The 17,107-nt window shown below is 40.7% G+C and overlaps 1 protein-coding gene across 4 annotated transcripts in view; it reads right to left on the bottom strand.

Moving 5' to 3' along the window:
* Positions 1–17,107, bottom strand: part of RPAP1 (RNA polymerase II associated protein 1) — a 38,979-nt gene that overhangs the window by 9,551 nt on the left and 12,321 nt on the right. For all 4 annotated transcript variants that reach the window (XM_005480012.3, XM_074543015.1, XM_074543014.1 and 1 more), the window contains exons 8-18: positions 13,933–14,048; positions 13,421–13,519; positions 12,861–12,962; positions 11,862–12,029; positions 9,479–9,661; positions 7,650–7,784; positions 7,293–7,472; positions 5,148–5,305; positions 3,669–3,839; positions 2,697–2,898; positions 678–787 (exon numbers count right to left, since the gene is read on the bottom strand). In XM_005480012.3, coding sequence (XP_005480069.2) covers positions 678–787; positions 2,697–2,898; positions 3,669–3,839; positions 5,148–5,305; positions 7,293–7,472; positions 7,650–7,784; positions 9,479–9,661; positions 11,862–12,029; positions 12,861–12,962; positions 13,421–13,519; positions 13,933–14,048 — 1,624 coding nt within the window. The remainder of the gene's footprint in view (positions 1–677; positions 788–2,696; positions 2,899–3,668; positions 3,840–5,147; positions 5,306–7,292; positions 7,473–7,649; positions 7,785–9,478; positions 9,662–11,861; positions 12,030–12,860; positions 12,963–13,420; positions 13,520–13,932; positions 14,049–17,107) is intronic.

Below are 17,107 nucleotides of genomic sequence, written 5' to 3'. Positions count from 1 at the left end.
TCTCTGACTGCAAGTCATGCCTTTTAGACTCCTCAGTCCAGAAGATTAGCTACAGCCTAGTAAGGAGGCTCCCTCTACAGCAAAGACAGAATATCTGCAGTGCTTAACTGTTCCCAGAGCCAGAGCTTATGTTATCCAAATGTCTGGAAGAACAGTTTGGTGTCTGTTCTTGCACTTCTCTGCAGGGGTTTTCAAAGCCCTAGTGAAGCTCTGCAGGAGCTTGAAGATTTCAGTCTAGTAAATTCTTTCATATAAGCAGCGCCACACAGAGCGCAGGAACAGTACATGAACACACTCACCTCGTCATGTAAGAGCAACTCAACTAATTCTACTTGTGCTATTTTTTTTAGACCAGTAAACCAAAGAAGAATCAAAACCAAGAGTGACTAAAATAATCTGAAATTGACATGAAAACCCCAGCTACATGGCGAAGCAGAGATGCAGCAGCATCAGTAGAAAAGAAGGAGCTGCAAACCTCTGCAACCATCATGCCTTTTCTGTGAGGGGTGAGAGGACAAAGCAGGGTGTAGACACAGCCCTACTGCACTCCAATTCCCATACCTGGGGCATTTTGCACAGGGAAAAGAGAGAGAGGAGAGAGCTGTCACACAGTACAGTACAGAAATGGGGCTCCTTTAGCTTCTGACAAGAGCATCTTAGCAGTGGAATGGTTTTACCTGAGCAAGTCCCACATGCTGTCTACCGCTGGCTGGCTGAGAAGGGGCTGCAGCACCTCTGATGTCAAACGTTCCAGTTCCTCTAAGCAGTCAACTGGATTGACTGATGGCTGTAAAATACATGGAGAATGACAGGAAAAGAGAGTGAATGACCATAACATCCAGTGATAGCAAAAAGAGAGACTGATTTATTTACTTCCTCTATTACCTTTTTGCCAGACCCCATCACCTGCAGAGTGGTACTGCTCTAGGTTAGAGCTGGCCTCACTGCTCATAGTGTGGAAGCTGAGAGCTGGCACCTCAAGGTGTTCTCACACTCAAGTATTAAAGTGCATCCCAGAAATTCTTAATTGGCTGGAAGTATGATATGGGATCCTTGGAATCAAGATTCACTAAATGAAAACTTAGGTAGACCCTCCTCTCCCTACCACCTACATGTTTCTATTTAAACTGAAGATGACACAAAGGTGATCAGAAGTACCTTGAGAAATCTGAGCGGCAACACGAGGGTCTCCAAAAAAACAAAACAAAACAAAACAAATCAGCAGCATAAACTGTGATTGACCTACCCATCAAAGTATGACTGTGGATGAACACTGCACAGACGAGGAACTGTGGCTTTTAGAGAATCATCCAAATTCTTCTGACCCTAGTAAGCAATATTCCAGGTTGAAGGAACATGCTGGCAAATTTTAACACTTTTTATCTTCATTAGAATGCTGCTCTGGGATACAGAAATATTCATTTCCATTACATAAAATCTGATTTTACCCCAGGTGAAATTCGCCTCCAGAAATCAGTTAAACTTTTGTGAAGATGTTAACCTTAGTTTTTAACAGTCTAACAAAAACATTACGAGAAGGTCCCAGCATACACTAATCTAATTACTATACAAGTTGATTTTTTTTTGCACTAATCTATTCAAACACGCTACGTACAATTTCTTTTTTAATCAGCTAACTAGAGGTAGATGACTGAACTTCTCCTGAAGTGGAATTCAAAAACCCAGCACAATTCAATGACTGAAGAAATTGTTTCATCAGTCACTCTTCTGGGATATCTGTAAAGGTTAAAAAGGAACATTAAACTCTTGGCTGTCCTGGTTTGCAATGCTCAGGATGTTATCACAGCCTGTAAAATACACCAACGTTCAGGACCCTGAAGACATCTTTGAGAGACACAGGCAGTTTCCACCCCAGCCATAACTAATAAACTTAGTTGCTTTTGGCAAGTTTCAGAGGAGTTGCACCAGTGTGAATAACTACAGCCATTAAATTACCACACCTTCAACACAGCTCTCCCAAGCTGGAACTCAGGCATGTCAGTTGGGCAGTAAAGAGGAAAATTGCATTTATCTTTAGAACATGAATCTTTAAGATAGCTAAAGTGTAAGACATTATTCTTCAACAGCATCATACAGACATGTCACCTTCAGAACACTTACTTTAAAAGATGATCACATACTATAACTGTGTGTTACAGAATTTGACCTTCAATATCAGTGGTGCAACAAATAAATTTATCCTTATTATTTCCTATCCAAAGTCCATACAGCACGACCCTTAAAGCTCAATCTTCCACCCAGATCATTGCAGTGTAGGTGTCCACATGTAAGCTCTCAGACCAAAGCAAATGCAAAAACACATGACTTGATTTATCCCACTAGGAAGAAGGGCTGCCAAATAAAATTGTATTATTGTATTTGCTTCACACTTCGGAGCTCTGTAGTAAGTCAGACAAATCACAGCGCTATCACCTTGATTGAGACCCTGACCCCAAAGAATGAAAGGACAAAAAAGGAAGACAGATATTTGGCACTGTTAATGTCTAGGGTTAGCAGACTTAAGTGGCCCTGAATGTCATGCAGCCTAGATATGAGCTGTGGTTACAAAATCAGTGCTCAGCTTGATTCCTTAATATCCATCTTTTTCATTACTGTCTGTAAGTTCCAGTTTTCAGAGGTAATGCACAAGCTGATGCTGGTGAGATGAGAAGATTGCCTGTATTTTCAGGCCTTACCTGTTGGCTGTAAGCACTGTAATAAACTCCCATGAAGATCACACAAGCTGTGGTCAGAGGCTGGAGTGTTTGCCAAGTTTCTATCTGGGATAGCTGCTGAAGGATTTTTTTCAGACTTGTCTCAAGGAAGGGCTGTAAGCCTGACACTTGACTCCATGCCACTGGAGGAGGTGGGATCGGTTCATTATCTTCTGAGTTATTGCTGAAACCCAGTGGAAGAATGACACAGGATACCAAAAAAATACCAAACAACTGTGTCTCTAAAGCATCAATTTTAATAGAAAGAAGTAGTCTAGAAAATTATATCCAATAGCACAACTAGGGGAAAAGTCCTTGCATAGTCCCACAACCCAGACCAAATAATTTAGGCAGAAAGGATAAATGTAGAATGTACTTAAAAAGCTGAAGTTTCTTCTCCTGCACTACTCTGCCCCTGAGCTACGCTATAGCTTTACCAGCATTGCTACCTCAGTACTCAGCTTTAGTTAAAGAGTTTCTTGCTTTCCACCAGAAAAAGTACCTGTGTTTGCAACATATCCTACTGCTTTGATGTTTACCAAAACCAACCACCTCTTAATCCTGACTCATCTTGGCTTCTGCAGAGAGGTTCTTTCCTCCAAATCTCAAGACATTTACTTCCTCTACTCCCAAGAGAAGTTCCAAGCAGCTTACTAGCTCCTTTCAGCAGGGCATTTGGCATACATTGCCCTTTATGTCCCCTAGCCTAATGTAGATTCTGACTCCTGCCTCTGGCCATGCTAGCAGGCATAGCTATCAGACCAGACACTACTTCTGACCTTGTGTCAGAGGGAATACACCCCACCAGGGTGCATGCAGGGGCTCACATGTGGGACACTAAACAACTGAAAATGAGGGGAAAAAAAAAGGTGACAGCCAGGTCTCCAAATCAAAGAAAGGGAAGATGGGATGCCAACTATTGAGATGCACAAAATGGTGACCTGAAGAGCCTACCTGCTCAACTTGGCCTGCAGCTCTGCTGCGTATCCTGCTGTTTGTGTCACATGTGTCAACAGAGTAACCACTGCTGCAGCTCGCTGCACAGACAACTCGACCACAGGGCTCTTCCCACAGAGCAACTCCGGCAGTGACTGCAGGATCCTCACCAGCACAGGGTAGAGGTCACTGTAGTATGAATCACAGAATGCATATGGTTGGAAAGGGTCTCTGCAGATCACATGTACTTCAATTCCCTGTTCAAGATAGGCCAGCAAGACCAAGATTGCATAGGGATATATCCAGTTGGATTTTGAATATCTCCAAGAATGAAGACTTCAGTACCTTGCTGTGCAACAATGCTCCAGTGTTTGATCACCTTTACAGTAGAGTTAGTAAAGATTACAGTAAGAACACTTCAGTGGAATTCCCTGTATTTTCATTTGTGCCCATTGGCTCTTCACTTTCCACTGGAAGAATCTGGCTTTATCTTCTTTACACTCTCAAATAATTTATTTATAAAGACTGTTAAAATTTGATTATGAGAACCATCACCACTACCACAATAACAAAAATAACTGACAAAGAAAAAAGATAACAAAGGAAGACTACGGCTATTCCAATTTCATCTGAATGGGACCTACCTAATACTCTGCCTCCATGCACTCTGATTATCTCTTGAAAAAAATATTTTGATTTTACTCTTGCTGGGGAATAGTTCTGAGATTCTCAGCCACACTTATAATCTTGCAATGTTAAGGAATCATCTGCTGTTTCTTTCCTCGACATTATTTACACTGCTAAAACAGTATATACAGTTTTTACTCTTTTTAAATCATACATCAGATAGTGCCGAAGAACACAAAATGCTGCTGTGGTTGGGAATTTCCCTTCTGAAACTCAATACTGGCCTCCCTTTTACTCCACTTTAGAGCAATTCCACAGCCATCTCTCTTCTTCCAATTACAGGAAGCAGATTTAATGCTTGAGGCAGGTCAGACCTACACCAGGTGCAGACCTTGGCAGTCAAGCACAAGAACTTCTCCTGACCTGGAAGTCGATGCATCATGAAGTTTGTCGGCACCTGTCTGCCCCACTCAGTGTGGTGACTGCTGCCCACAGACTGCCCCTAGGTCAAGCACATTCAGTCCTGGGTGTGCTGCAAACCACGTGTTTTGATGTCATACAAGCACAGATTATTCATCCCTTCAAGGAGAAAAATATGCAGACCTAAAAAGCTACAGTGGTCTCCCACTGTAAAGCAGAAACAACAAAATAGCAGAGCTTGAACACAGGAGATAGTGAACAACCAGAAGAAAGCAATACACAGCACGAATGCCCTTGGAAACTGAGTTTTACTGCAGGAGGCAGGAAAAAGTGAGGTGAGACACTCTGAAGGGAATGGAGACTGAGCCTGGAGAGCCCTCTCTGCCCCCTGAGCAGGGTGTCCATTGCTCTGTGGGGCCCCCATGCCAGGTGTCCAGGCGGGAGCTGTACCTGTAGAGGTCGCAGGCCTGCCCGTAGGCGGCAGCCACCGCCCACAGCCGAAAGGCCTCGGCGCTCAGCAGCACGGCCTCCTCCCTCGGCAGGGGCACGTCCACAGGCTCCTCAGCGACAAAGCGACTCAACCGACTCTTCAGCTCAAATCTGTTAAGCTGTGAAACAAACCAAGCAAAAAAGAAAAGGACGAAGAACAAAAAAGACAAAGGGATAAGGGGTATCAGCTGCATGCATCATTACCTCATTGCTCTGACATACACAAAGAGCTGCAGATTTCAATTCAGCTCGTTCTGAGCTCGTCTTGCACTGCTCAAATCTGCTTTTAATTTATGCAATCTTAAGGAGCAGACTACAAAGGATCACTAAATGGTCAAGGGCTATTAAGAGAGAACAATTCCTGCAAGAGATGCCTAGAGGTACCTAATCCATTCCTAACACAAACCAACTATACTTAAATAATTTCTGATGGAAGTTGGTCTGCCCCGCACACTCCTGTTTTGGATGCTCCCTGAAGCATTTAACTGATTTAAAAATATACATATAATTATCCTTCCTTAAATAGTCATAAATACAACTCTCTTAGGCTCACTAAGGATATATTTTGTGAGAAAAGATGTCTACAAAAGTACTGAATTGATCCTGACATTCTTTTGGGAAGGTCACACTAGATGGGTTTCAGAGGTTCTACAACCTAAGTATTTCCATAATTCAGTGTTTATTTTATGCAAAGGGTACCTCCTGCCTATTACTTTCATAAGGTTATGGAATTTTGATGCCTTGGAAATGTTCTGAGGTTATTTTGGTATTGAATTAGGCATGACATGACTCATTTGCAGTTCTCTAGAAATAATTTTTATCCTCCCCTACATCTGGGTATTTTTACTTAACCATAAAAAAAGAGCTTCTCTTTCCTTCTCCCACACATACAAAAGCTTCTATGTGCTCTGTCTAAACAAATGAGGCAACAATGTCTTTTTCATAGCACAAAGACATATTATAGGTAATTTAAATTTCAAATGCTTTAGAGATTCTTGTAGGGAAATCAGTGCACACCAGCAGCAAGAAAGCAAAGGAGCTGATGAGTCAAAACTATAAATTCTGACACCTCTTCTACAGAAGAGAGGACAAAGTCAAATTTACTTCCAGGAGGAAGATGGAAGACCTTTGTTGTTAGCTAAAATAAATTTCTACATTGATGGTTTTGATTTAGTTTTTTATTATCTTCCACTCCCACGTTTAATTGCATGCAACAGAACATATGAGAGTGTAACAGTAGCAAAGTCTGAGTGTCAGGAACCTTGTAAGCAATTTTTCCACACCTTGAAATACCTGGAGTACATAAAACCTGTAGTAGAAAAATATCTGAATTTTACTCTGTTATGTTCCTAATATGACTTAATGTCTTTCAACATCCCACTATCCATCACTGTTCTCTATACTTTACAGCACAGACTGGTGTTCTGTTGACAGTAGCATTTTCCTGGGTAGCAATTTGTTAGGTGCTGTTAACAACAGTGAACCAAAAAGCCTAAGAAGTGCTCTTTGCACTGTAATGGGTGCTGCTCTTGGTAGGTTTCATGCATTTATAGCACCAGCATGACAACCTATATGAGGGAATTCAATTACCTCTGAAGTGGAAAACTTGTCCAGAAGTTAAGAGGAGTTGAAAACACTGATGAATTATCACAGTTACTACAGTTACTAAGACAAATTAATGGCAGAAAAGTTCAATCAGGGTTGAATCACAAGGATAGTGATTAAGTCTCTGGTTTATACTGTATTATGCTGCCTATCACTGAAACATGGGAGTGTACAGAGCATCACACATCAATGCATGCTCTAAACATCTGTTCCTGGTCAGTATCACCCTGCTGGGCTCTGTGACTTTCACATCAGTGCATTACACAAACCATAAAAAAGCAGAGTAAAAATCAAGCCAGTTCATCTACCATTGTACAGGAGAAGCATCATTTTTATGACTCTGTCAACAATTCCATCAAAACATACTAATGCACCTTTCTCACCCTGATTTCTTCAGCTTCAGCTCAGTCACCTCTAGTTAGCTTTCTGTCTTTATTTAGGCAGTAAGGCATAGAGAACCAAGGTCTGTGCAATCAGAAAAGCTCTTCCAGGAACACTCACCAGCCTGGCTGTTGCATTTCGGCCTCCAGATGCCAAGACCCTGATGAACTTCATAGCACTGGCACAAGCAATTCCGTGGAGACTGGTAAGTAAAAACCCTCGTTCAGCCACTTTGGGATCCCACTGAGTAGGGAGAAATTCCCTGACAATGGTCTCAATCAATCGAGGACAGTCAAGCAGCTGCAGAGAAATAGCAGGGAGCACAAGTAACTAAAGGTTCACAGTCATGCAGACATGCAGAAGACATGCAAAACAGACAAGTTTGTCTGATCTCCTTGCCATAACTTTACCTGATCTTTCTTCCCTTTCCCAATCTTTCTCTATGATTCCCAAGATCTTATACAATGGGAGATTTACCTGGCTGCATGCCTCAGAGGAGTGCCTTGCTATATGTGTGAGGATGTGCAGTATATCCAGAACTACTGATGGAACAGGTCGCACCACCTCTAGGATGTACCTCAGCCGGTGCTGGATCCTTGTCTTCAAAAGTCCCTGAAATGTGTTAAAAAAAAGAAAAAAAAACATCTGTAAGGATCTAAACAAGTGCTCTCTGTTCTTCAATTGCTGGAACCCAAAAGGAGATTACATCCTCTCCAGAGACTGTTTTAAAATTAGCAGTCATGAAACAAGTTTCTGTGTATTTGCAAGTATGATGGCAAATGAGCAAGAGTTATCTAACAGAGCAGAAACAGCTTTAGATCTGTTCTGAATCAGACCACTGGAGGGGTTTGGATACTTGTGTTTTCCAGAGTATAAAACTCTAAGTGACAGGGAAATAACCTTCCCTATAAAAGAAAAAGGTTCTTGTGGTCCTTGAAAAATTTTGGTTAGACACCACCTCCAGCTAATGCAGCACCCTGAGAGTACCTGTCACATCAGAGAAAGTTGACAGAAACAGAGAACAGACACAAATTCCTATTTTACAGTAAGAAAAGAGATGCAGAGGGATGATGTGATTTTTATGATCAGTGGCAGTGCCAAGAAACAAATCACCAATTTACATAACAGTGTGATGCAGGTCTAATGGATTTGCCTTTTCCCAGAATCAGGAATGCATTCATATTACTGATACTTTTAAAAATTTGCAGCCAAGAACATTGTAGTTCTAGTCCTGACCAAGTTCAGCAGCTAGCTTAAATACTCTTTTTCCAACTGTGTGGAACAATTGGGTTGTAACAGCCAATAAGCGAGCATGAAATGGAACTGCACAGCAATGGGGACAGAGGCGAATTTGATCCCAAATACCTTCTAAGTACAGCCCACTCAGAAGAAGCTGAATTACTCTGAACCATGACACAGTTTACAGAATCACAAACTGATCTCCTGTCTATCTACCACCCTTTTGTTACATGTTTTAAACAGTGCCACACACCTAGCACAACACATCTGAAATCATGAAGCCTCTAAACAAGACCAAATGCCCAAGTACAGTAATTCATGCACCCAATGATGTTTTTAGACCAAGTGCTGTTCAAACACAAGCTCAAGGATTAAGTCATGGTCACAGGTTTTAATGATTGCAGCGGGCAAGAGGGGTGCATTGGTTCCACCAAGGCTGAGCTTCGAGATAACAAAGTTTGCTGGTTTTACATCTCCTATGAAAAATACAGGATTAGGTTTAAAATGCAGGAGAAATTAATTCTGAATACTGTAAAAATCTTAATCTGAGAAATGCAAACATGACATTTGGGGAAATGGTAAATAGCCACCTTATGTCAAATAAAAAAGAAGAGTATCATTGTACAAATCTACTAGTTCTGAACTATGTAACTGTAATATTCTAGTTTAAATTCTGAAAAGTGCATATAGATATTTTAATAATGGCTGGAACCTTTTTATTTTTAATTCAAGTAAGTGAGCCTGAAAGTCGTGTCTGCATGCAGTCTTTCAGGACATCTTATCAGGTCATCAGCGTGTTTGTTGCTGAATTCCCTAGAGGAAGTTAAGAGATATTAATAATACTGAAATCACACAAGTCAAGCCTCAGCATTTTTAGAGACCAATAGAATTATCCTCCTGGTAATATATGACAGAAAAACAATAACCAAAAGCCAGGAAAGAGTTCTAATTCTTGTTCAGAATGCTCTTGTCCAGCATGCACAGGAGGGTGGATGTTTCAAGAGCACATACAGCATGTGCTGAGCCTATTTTCATAAAAAAGATTCTGGATCTAACTCTGTACTTACCTTTACAACATCATATCGGGCCACATCTGGGTCTGGCTTGTTTTCATCCTTTAATTTTTTATTTTGAGATTTCTCTGTTCCATTTAAGTCTTCCTCTTCCTCCTCTTCTTCCTCCTCATTGTTAGGGACAAAGGGGAATGCAGCCATCCCTTGGTACCATGAGAAAGTCCAATCGAGATATTTCTAGAAAGAGTGTTAAAGCATACAGAATAAAATTCTCATCAAGAAAAACAAAAAGACAAAGACAAAAATTTTTCAGGGATACTTTTGAATATGGAATGCTTTATTGATTCCTTTATAATCCCAAGAAAATGTGAAGACAATAAAAGCTATTCTAAACGTATAAAAGTAGAATTCAGTGCTTTTTCAGGGAAATTATTTTGGCCTTACACACACACAGACTTGGAAAAACCCTGTAAAAAGAATTACTGTGACGTGAATTAAATTCATTACACAGCTAACAGAAATCTAGTTTAACTGGGAAAAAATAGGATTATAAATAAATAAAACAACTACCAAGGCTCTAGGCATTAAACAGAAATTTATTGGCTTCCTGCTTTCGGAACTCTGGGGAACCTAGGTCACAAATAACACAGAAAAATCATGCAAAAACTGATATGATAAAGACTACTTGGTCTATTTGTTCATGTTTGCTACACTTTTGTTTGAACATCCCTCAGCTTAATCAATTAGAAAAACCTCTTTTTTTTTTGTTTACAGCTGATGACAGTGTCAGGGCCTCTCAAGTTCTAGGGTAACAGCCCAACTAGGGCAATAGCTCCAATTCTTCAGAGAGGGGATTGCTCCCATAACAGACCCACTTCCCCCCAAATGTTTTAGAATATGAAAGACAGCCAAATCAAATGCTTGCACTGCTTAATAACTGCTGTAATTTTCTATTTCCCACACCCACAATCAGAAACAAACACCACATTAGAAGAAAAGTAGTGGCAGACTTCAATTGCCAAGTACCAAGGAAGCACAAGCTATTATCAGACATCAAAACATCCCCCAATGCAATATGAGCTAAACATGATGAGTGAATGGCATGGTCAGAAGAGGCCTGACTTGAGGGGATGAAGCCATGAGTCCATCTGGAATACAGAGTTTGGGACTATAGTCTTCCTTCCACCAAGAGAAGGAAAAGCATTAAGATGAAGTAGCTGGGTCATCAAAGGAAACAAAAAGAAAGTTGCTTCCTTCCCATAGCCATTGAAGGATAAACAAAACCTTCAGACAGTATGATTTTCATGTGTGTTGATCTTCTGTGTTTATAGTGTGGATAAATCCTATTTGCCTTAAAAATCCTGGAGCAGAGGGCCAGGCTTCCAACCCTGTCCCTTTCTCAGAGACCTTTTGAAATTCAGCAACACTGGACTCTAGGAAGGACTCTTTGGGTTAGAAAATATACTGACACAGCATTCACAGTGCTGCTTCTGGCAGCAAGAGTCAGCAATCCCCACGTACACAAAACATCTCACCATAAGCTTTGATCTGAAAAATCAGAGCACTGCAGACACTTATAAACCAGAGTAACATCAGAGAAGAGAAAAAGTACATTAAGAAGCTGATTCATAGTACTAACTACCTACGATGGGTGGGCAGGACTCATCTGGGCTTATAGATAGAAAAGTAGCAGTATGTGGAGAAAGCTACCTACTCCTCCATTTCTCTTGCCTCCCACTAGGACAACTCCACAGGCCTGGCAAAAGTTGCAGGGTACTTCTACCCCATCTCTTCTATCACCAGCCCCTTTGCAGTTCAACAGAAAAGCAGCTCAAGGAAGGTACTTGGAAGACAGTCTATATCAGACTGCTTCTGTCCAACCACGAGTACATCTTAATGTGGCTGCTCTAGGCTGTCTAGTAGCCCTGAAAATCTACAAGAAGTCAATCTTCTAACAGGTGAAAAAGCATCAGTGAGAAAATAAACACACGAGCAGGCAAAATTAGGTATGCATGAGTGTTACAAAAACACATGGGAACAGCAGAAAATGGACAATGAGAGAAAAAGAGAACAGCATTATTATGAGGCATAAAGGAAAGCACAGAGAATATTTAATCTGTTAAGCAGAAAAACTATGAAATAAGAAAACAACCTAAGGAACATATTAAAAAAAATTTCTACACATACATTAGTGATGATCTGATCTAGGTTGCAAAGATATAAAAAGACAGTGAGAAAAAAAGATACCTGAATCCCTCAAACTGGGATAACACACTCCATCATCCGTCTCAAAGGACAGCAATGACAAATTCTACTCACCATTAAGCTAACACGTCCAGTAAACCTTTGTTCAAACTACTTACAATGTGTCTTCTCATTCTGATCCCTGTAAACAGCTCAGCCTAAATCAAACGTAGGCTCTGAGTGATGATCTTACCTCATCATCAAGTGACACCAGCAGAGCCCGGAGAGCACCAACAGATGCTGCCATGACATTTTCCACCGCATCATCCAGCGAGAAGCGCAGCAAGAAGAGAAAGCCAGCATCAAGCAGCACACGCAGAACGCTGCCCTTCAACGAGGAAGCAAACTCTCCAGCCCTGGCCTGGAAAGTGCCAGACAGAGCCAGGGTTAAGAATGTGTCATCTCACCTGGATACATCTCTGGGCTGTCACATCTCAACATTTTACATCTTTGCCTCTTTCCACTTCTACTGAAAAGCTGCTGAACTGTGTGAAGGTTATTCTTCCTATAGTTTATCCTCCATTCATTCTACAGAAGAACACAATTGCAGTTTCTTAGTGCAAGAAACCCTTCTTTCTAAAGTTTGCACTCAATCTTTTGACTTCATTGTGTTTTGCTCCATCACCCTTCTCAAAACCACCAAGTTCCATCTTCTCTATTCCAGTGCCCTTAGAGGGAATGTTAGCACTTCCCCCAAAAGTTAGGTAGAAATGTGCACAGAAGTATTCATTTTGCTTTTTCCCCTTGGCACATTGCTCTGTGAGTAGGCTTGGCTCTTTCTCACCTCCTACAGAAAATGCACATCATGAAGCTGGCTCAGACAACAGGAGTGAAAGGGTCAATGCCAAGAATAGGCTTGTCACAAAAATAACATTTAAAAAAATCAACGTGCATCCAAATTAACAAGAGAACTGAAATTACACCACTGCTGCTGAACAGCACCCAAAACAACCTGTTGGGAGAACAATACTCTGGAATTATCCAGAGAAACCTGCATCTCAGTTTGTTACATCCCAACACTTAGCTTATCTAACAGTAAGGATCCTCAGTGGAACAGAATGCCCTGTTGGTGACTTTGCTCATCTTCACTGAACAGCAGAACTGCAGAACACAAACAACTAGTACCAGAGAATCTGGGCCCTGATCCACCAGAAACTTGAGTTATGGGGAGAAATTCCTTGAAGTGACTTACCCTTTGAACAATATGACCTAAGACCTGCAGAGCCAGCGTCCTCTGCTGTGTAACTTGGCTGCGAGACAGATGAAAGAGCTCTTGCAGAGAATAACCAGCTCTCTAAATGGCAGGGGGAAACAAAAAGAAACCAAAAAACACCCTCAGCTACAGCTAAACACAGGCCCCTTAAAATAAGATTATCTGTTAACACACTGCATAAGGGAAGATAAATTGCAAGCCAATGTTGTTTGCCGCTTTGTGGCAATTGCAGAAGAGATTCTAATCTTAGATGTCACAGGAGAAAATTGAACTTCTTAAGCAAAGGAAGTATGTGCACCTTTTTCCAATATCACAGAACTTTAATAGCATTAAAAGCAAAAGCATCAACAGTCTTCTGGAAATAATGCAGTTCACGCATGCAGATACGACTTATCTTCAGGAGTTTGTTTCTAAAGAAAAATTACTGCACTTTTGGAAGGGTCTTTTATCACTAAAAAAACTTGATACAAAAGGAATCTACAAGATCTAACACAGAAAACAGAAATGAGTACCTTTTCTATGATATTACACCCACCTACCTCTGCCTCTTCTCCATGGTGGTGCAAGCCTAGATGTGTTGGCAAATCAGCATCCACAGGAATCAATTCTCCCTTTAAACTGAATCGAGCTTGCATTCCCTATGGCAAAAGCGTGGAGGGAGAAAATGATTATTTCTATTGCTGTCCACTCAATTCATCTCTTAAAATAACACTTTTTCCATCACCTGCCGGAAGATAACAGTTCAAAAACTCCTCAGGCCTCAAATTCTTTTTTAAAAATATACCCCTATCTTTCCTTTTTTCTCAGTTTTACACCTGTTTCATCCCAGATTACAATGGCTACTCTCACTTCCTAGCTCTCCTGAGTTACTACAGACTGAACTGATCCTGTATCATCCCATTCGGTGAAAGAAAATGGGGAATCTTTCAACCTGATGAAAGTCCACAGACTGAGCAGCCAGAGGACTCATTTTTGAAGCCTTCAAAACTGTTACTGCTGAGAAGCATGATCCAGACACGGATACGCAAAGTATCAGTTTCTGCTTCCAAACCTTTTTGGTTTTCTTCTGCCGAGGTGAGGGCAAATCTTTCATCCATTCCAGCTTCTCAAACTCTACATTGTCCATGTGAATCCACTCCTTCCTGGGCTTCACAGGCAGATCATCATCTTTGTGTGGGAAGAAAAAAATGTCAGTCTTACCTTTCAAGGCAGTGATGAAGGAAATACTATTCCTTCTTTGCCAAGCTACTCAGCTTAAAGACTGTATCAAATATAAGATTATGTAAAATAAAAAGAAAACCATTTTCAAACTGACTGTTGTCTAATGCATAAACATCAAAGGTTTAAAGCTAATTTCATCTTTCATGAGAGCAAGAAGAGGAAGCAAACAGCACAGTAATGAAATTCAGACAATGCTAATTTAGGAGAAGTTGAACAGAAGTCAGGACACAAGTAAGGCAAAATTATCAGAATCAGTGCAGAAAAAATACTATCAGCCATAACTTTTGAGAAAGGAAACTAGTATCACTCAAGGAAGAGTGTTAGGGGGGGTCATGAAATTGAAAAGTATTAAAGCAGAGTCCCAGCAAATTATAGGAACCCAGCAAGATTTTAGCCTAGATACACTGAAGGCAGCTCAATATTTGTGCTTTGGTTGCATTTGTGATGCTGCTATTCAGTGTCCCTCCCTAAAGGCTTGAAGAGATCAGCTTGGGAAGAAAAGATCAAAACAGCTGAAAATTTGCACAGCTTTCCACAGACAGCTCAGTGGGGAAACTGGACAATTGAACAAGAATTTCAAAGGTGCAAATACTAAAGGAAGAAATTACTAATTTAGCTTTATAAAGAGCTTTGACTACAAGAATTTGAGAAACAAGACATTCGTTCGTGCCTGATATCACAACAGTTGCCCTAGGAAAGAGACATATCACCATGTGGAAGAATCTCACAAGTGAAGAGACCAGAGACATTTAACCAGGAAAGGCAAGGCTTTGCTACCAGGATACTACGCCAAACCAAAATAAGAAGAGATGAGCTAAGAAGTTTTCGCTGTCTCAAAAGAAAGCACGTGTAAGGACAATAACAGGCAGCCCCTAAGGGCATGGCAGGCATTAGCATCACTCCTGCTGGAGCAGCCCAGAACTCATCTGCATTGCAGCTATTAATCCCAGCACTCTGGTCTTCTCTTGCAAGGAACAACGAGTCCCACAGAGATGCTCTTCTTTCATCAGATCTTTTCCTGCTGATAACTGGCCTGAAACTTAACCTTTTACTTTCTTCCAATTAGCAGATAAACTTTCAAGAAGGGCACTCATCCTCTCCAGAATGAAGCTTCACCCTTATGATCAATGTGATATTGAATCAGGCAAGGAACCAAGCACAGAGTTATCTTGCTCAGCCAGAAAGCTGTTCTGCAGAATTTCAGCCAAAGGCTCAGCATGCATTTTAATTGAAGTGAAGGAAAAAGCATCTGAAATGTACCAAAGTGGAATGTTTGTGGGTGGTAGATGCAACATGAGAGGAAATAGAATCAGCAGAAAAACAACATATATCGACATTTGTAACTTAACAAAATGTTTTCTCTATTAATCACTAAATTGACAGGGTTGAGCTAATCATTTTATGAATAAGATTATGCTTGTTACTAGAAGCCCTTAGTACAATGATCTTGTCAACAAGAAAAGATGGATGTGTATTTCAAGGCATCAGCAGACTATTACTGAGAAATCCCTTTACAGAAGCACAAGCTGGCAGTGTGAATGCAACATTTGCACTGAACTTTCTCAGACTTGGGTTACATTAAAGGCTACCACTCAACAACTCCTCTTTTTGCTTTGCTTCCTGTTTTCTCTCAGCGACAGAATTTACTTTTCCATTTGATAAGGTTACAAGTTGCTGCATAAAGTTTCCCTATTTTGCCTCTAATAAACAGTAGCCTTTTATGTCACTAGAGGCACGTTTGACTTTTCAGCAATCTTATTGCTTTGTGTCATCACCAGAAATTCAGTGTGACCATTTCTGCTGGGCTATTCATGCTGCATTTACTTCCGAGTATAAAGAGATGCTGAAATTCCAACAATAATGCTAATATCAAATTAATTTTTACATCTCCTAATGGCCAAGATGGGCTGCAGGCATAAACTAAGGTACTGAAAAGGCTTCCCTTGTTTTTTTAACTGTGTTTCAGCTCACCCTTTGCTGTTCCAAATATCCTGGAAAAACTCCTATTTTTTTTCTGGGCTGTCTTCTATAGGAGGCAAAAGATGTCAGCACACAATGTTTTAAACACTCAGCTATTCCCAAAAGCATTACTATTATTACCATTACAGGCTGAACAACATGCTTCTATTGCTCTCAAGAGATGAAAAGATGTCACTTGACCTGGTGCTATTTATGCACTCAGTTGTTCTGGGACTAAAAAGAACTAAAAATAGTCCCTTTAATTAAGATGGATTTGTGGAAAAGTAAAACTTGGGGAGAAACTGCAAAAGGACTGTTCAGTGAAGTGTCTTCCTCAAAAAGAGGCTGAGCTTTACTTATTGTGCACATGCATGCACACACACATATACACTGACAGACTCATCCCCCTCAGCAAGAAAATGGTAAATACTTGTTATCTCTTGCAAACATCAAGCTGAAATCCCAAAGTGATTCAGAGACTTCTTTAATCACTCTGCAGGTTACACTGGAACACAAAGGACGCATTAGAAGAGAGCATCAAGAGACGGAGAAAAGCAAAAATTGACATGAAATTGCGGGACAAGTATGTTAGGAACAAAAGTGGGGGGGAATGACAATGGAAGCTTAAAAATCACAACAGAGAAAACGAAATTGCTAAAGAAAAAATGCAGTGAGGAAAGCAACAGTAAGAGCAGAAGCCTAAAAGGAAAGCTAGTCCTTTCTGTGCCATGAGAATATACGGGGTTGCTCTAGCTACTGGAGATAAAGCAGCTTTCTCCTCACACAGGCACATACTGAGCATTAAAAGGTTCTGTCATAAGAGGCAATAGTTCAGTAGCACTCCATGAAAAGCAGGACATTCTACATCCAAAGCACAAAGAAAAGAACCCTGTTCTGTGAAAATCACTGGGTGGTTTCTGAGATACAAGACACAGAGTGGGGCCATCAGGAGCAATGTCACACTAAGAAATACATGTTCTATATGAGCAGTTTCCCTGAAGTGAGAGGGATTGTCGTCTCTGTGCTATTCTGTGAACAAACTGTTA

This window comes from Zonotrichia albicollis, chromosome 6, assembly GCF_047830755.1.
Source record: "Zonotrichia albicollis isolate bZonAlb1 chromosome 6, bZonAlb1.hap1, whole genome shotgun sequence".
NCBI classification, from domain to species: domain Eukaryota; kingdom Metazoa; phylum Chordata; class Aves; order Passeriformes; family Passerellidae; genus Zonotrichia; species Zonotrichia albicollis.
Note: the sequence above shows the minus strand (reverse complement) of the source record. Positions and strands in the feature narration are given on the sequence as shown.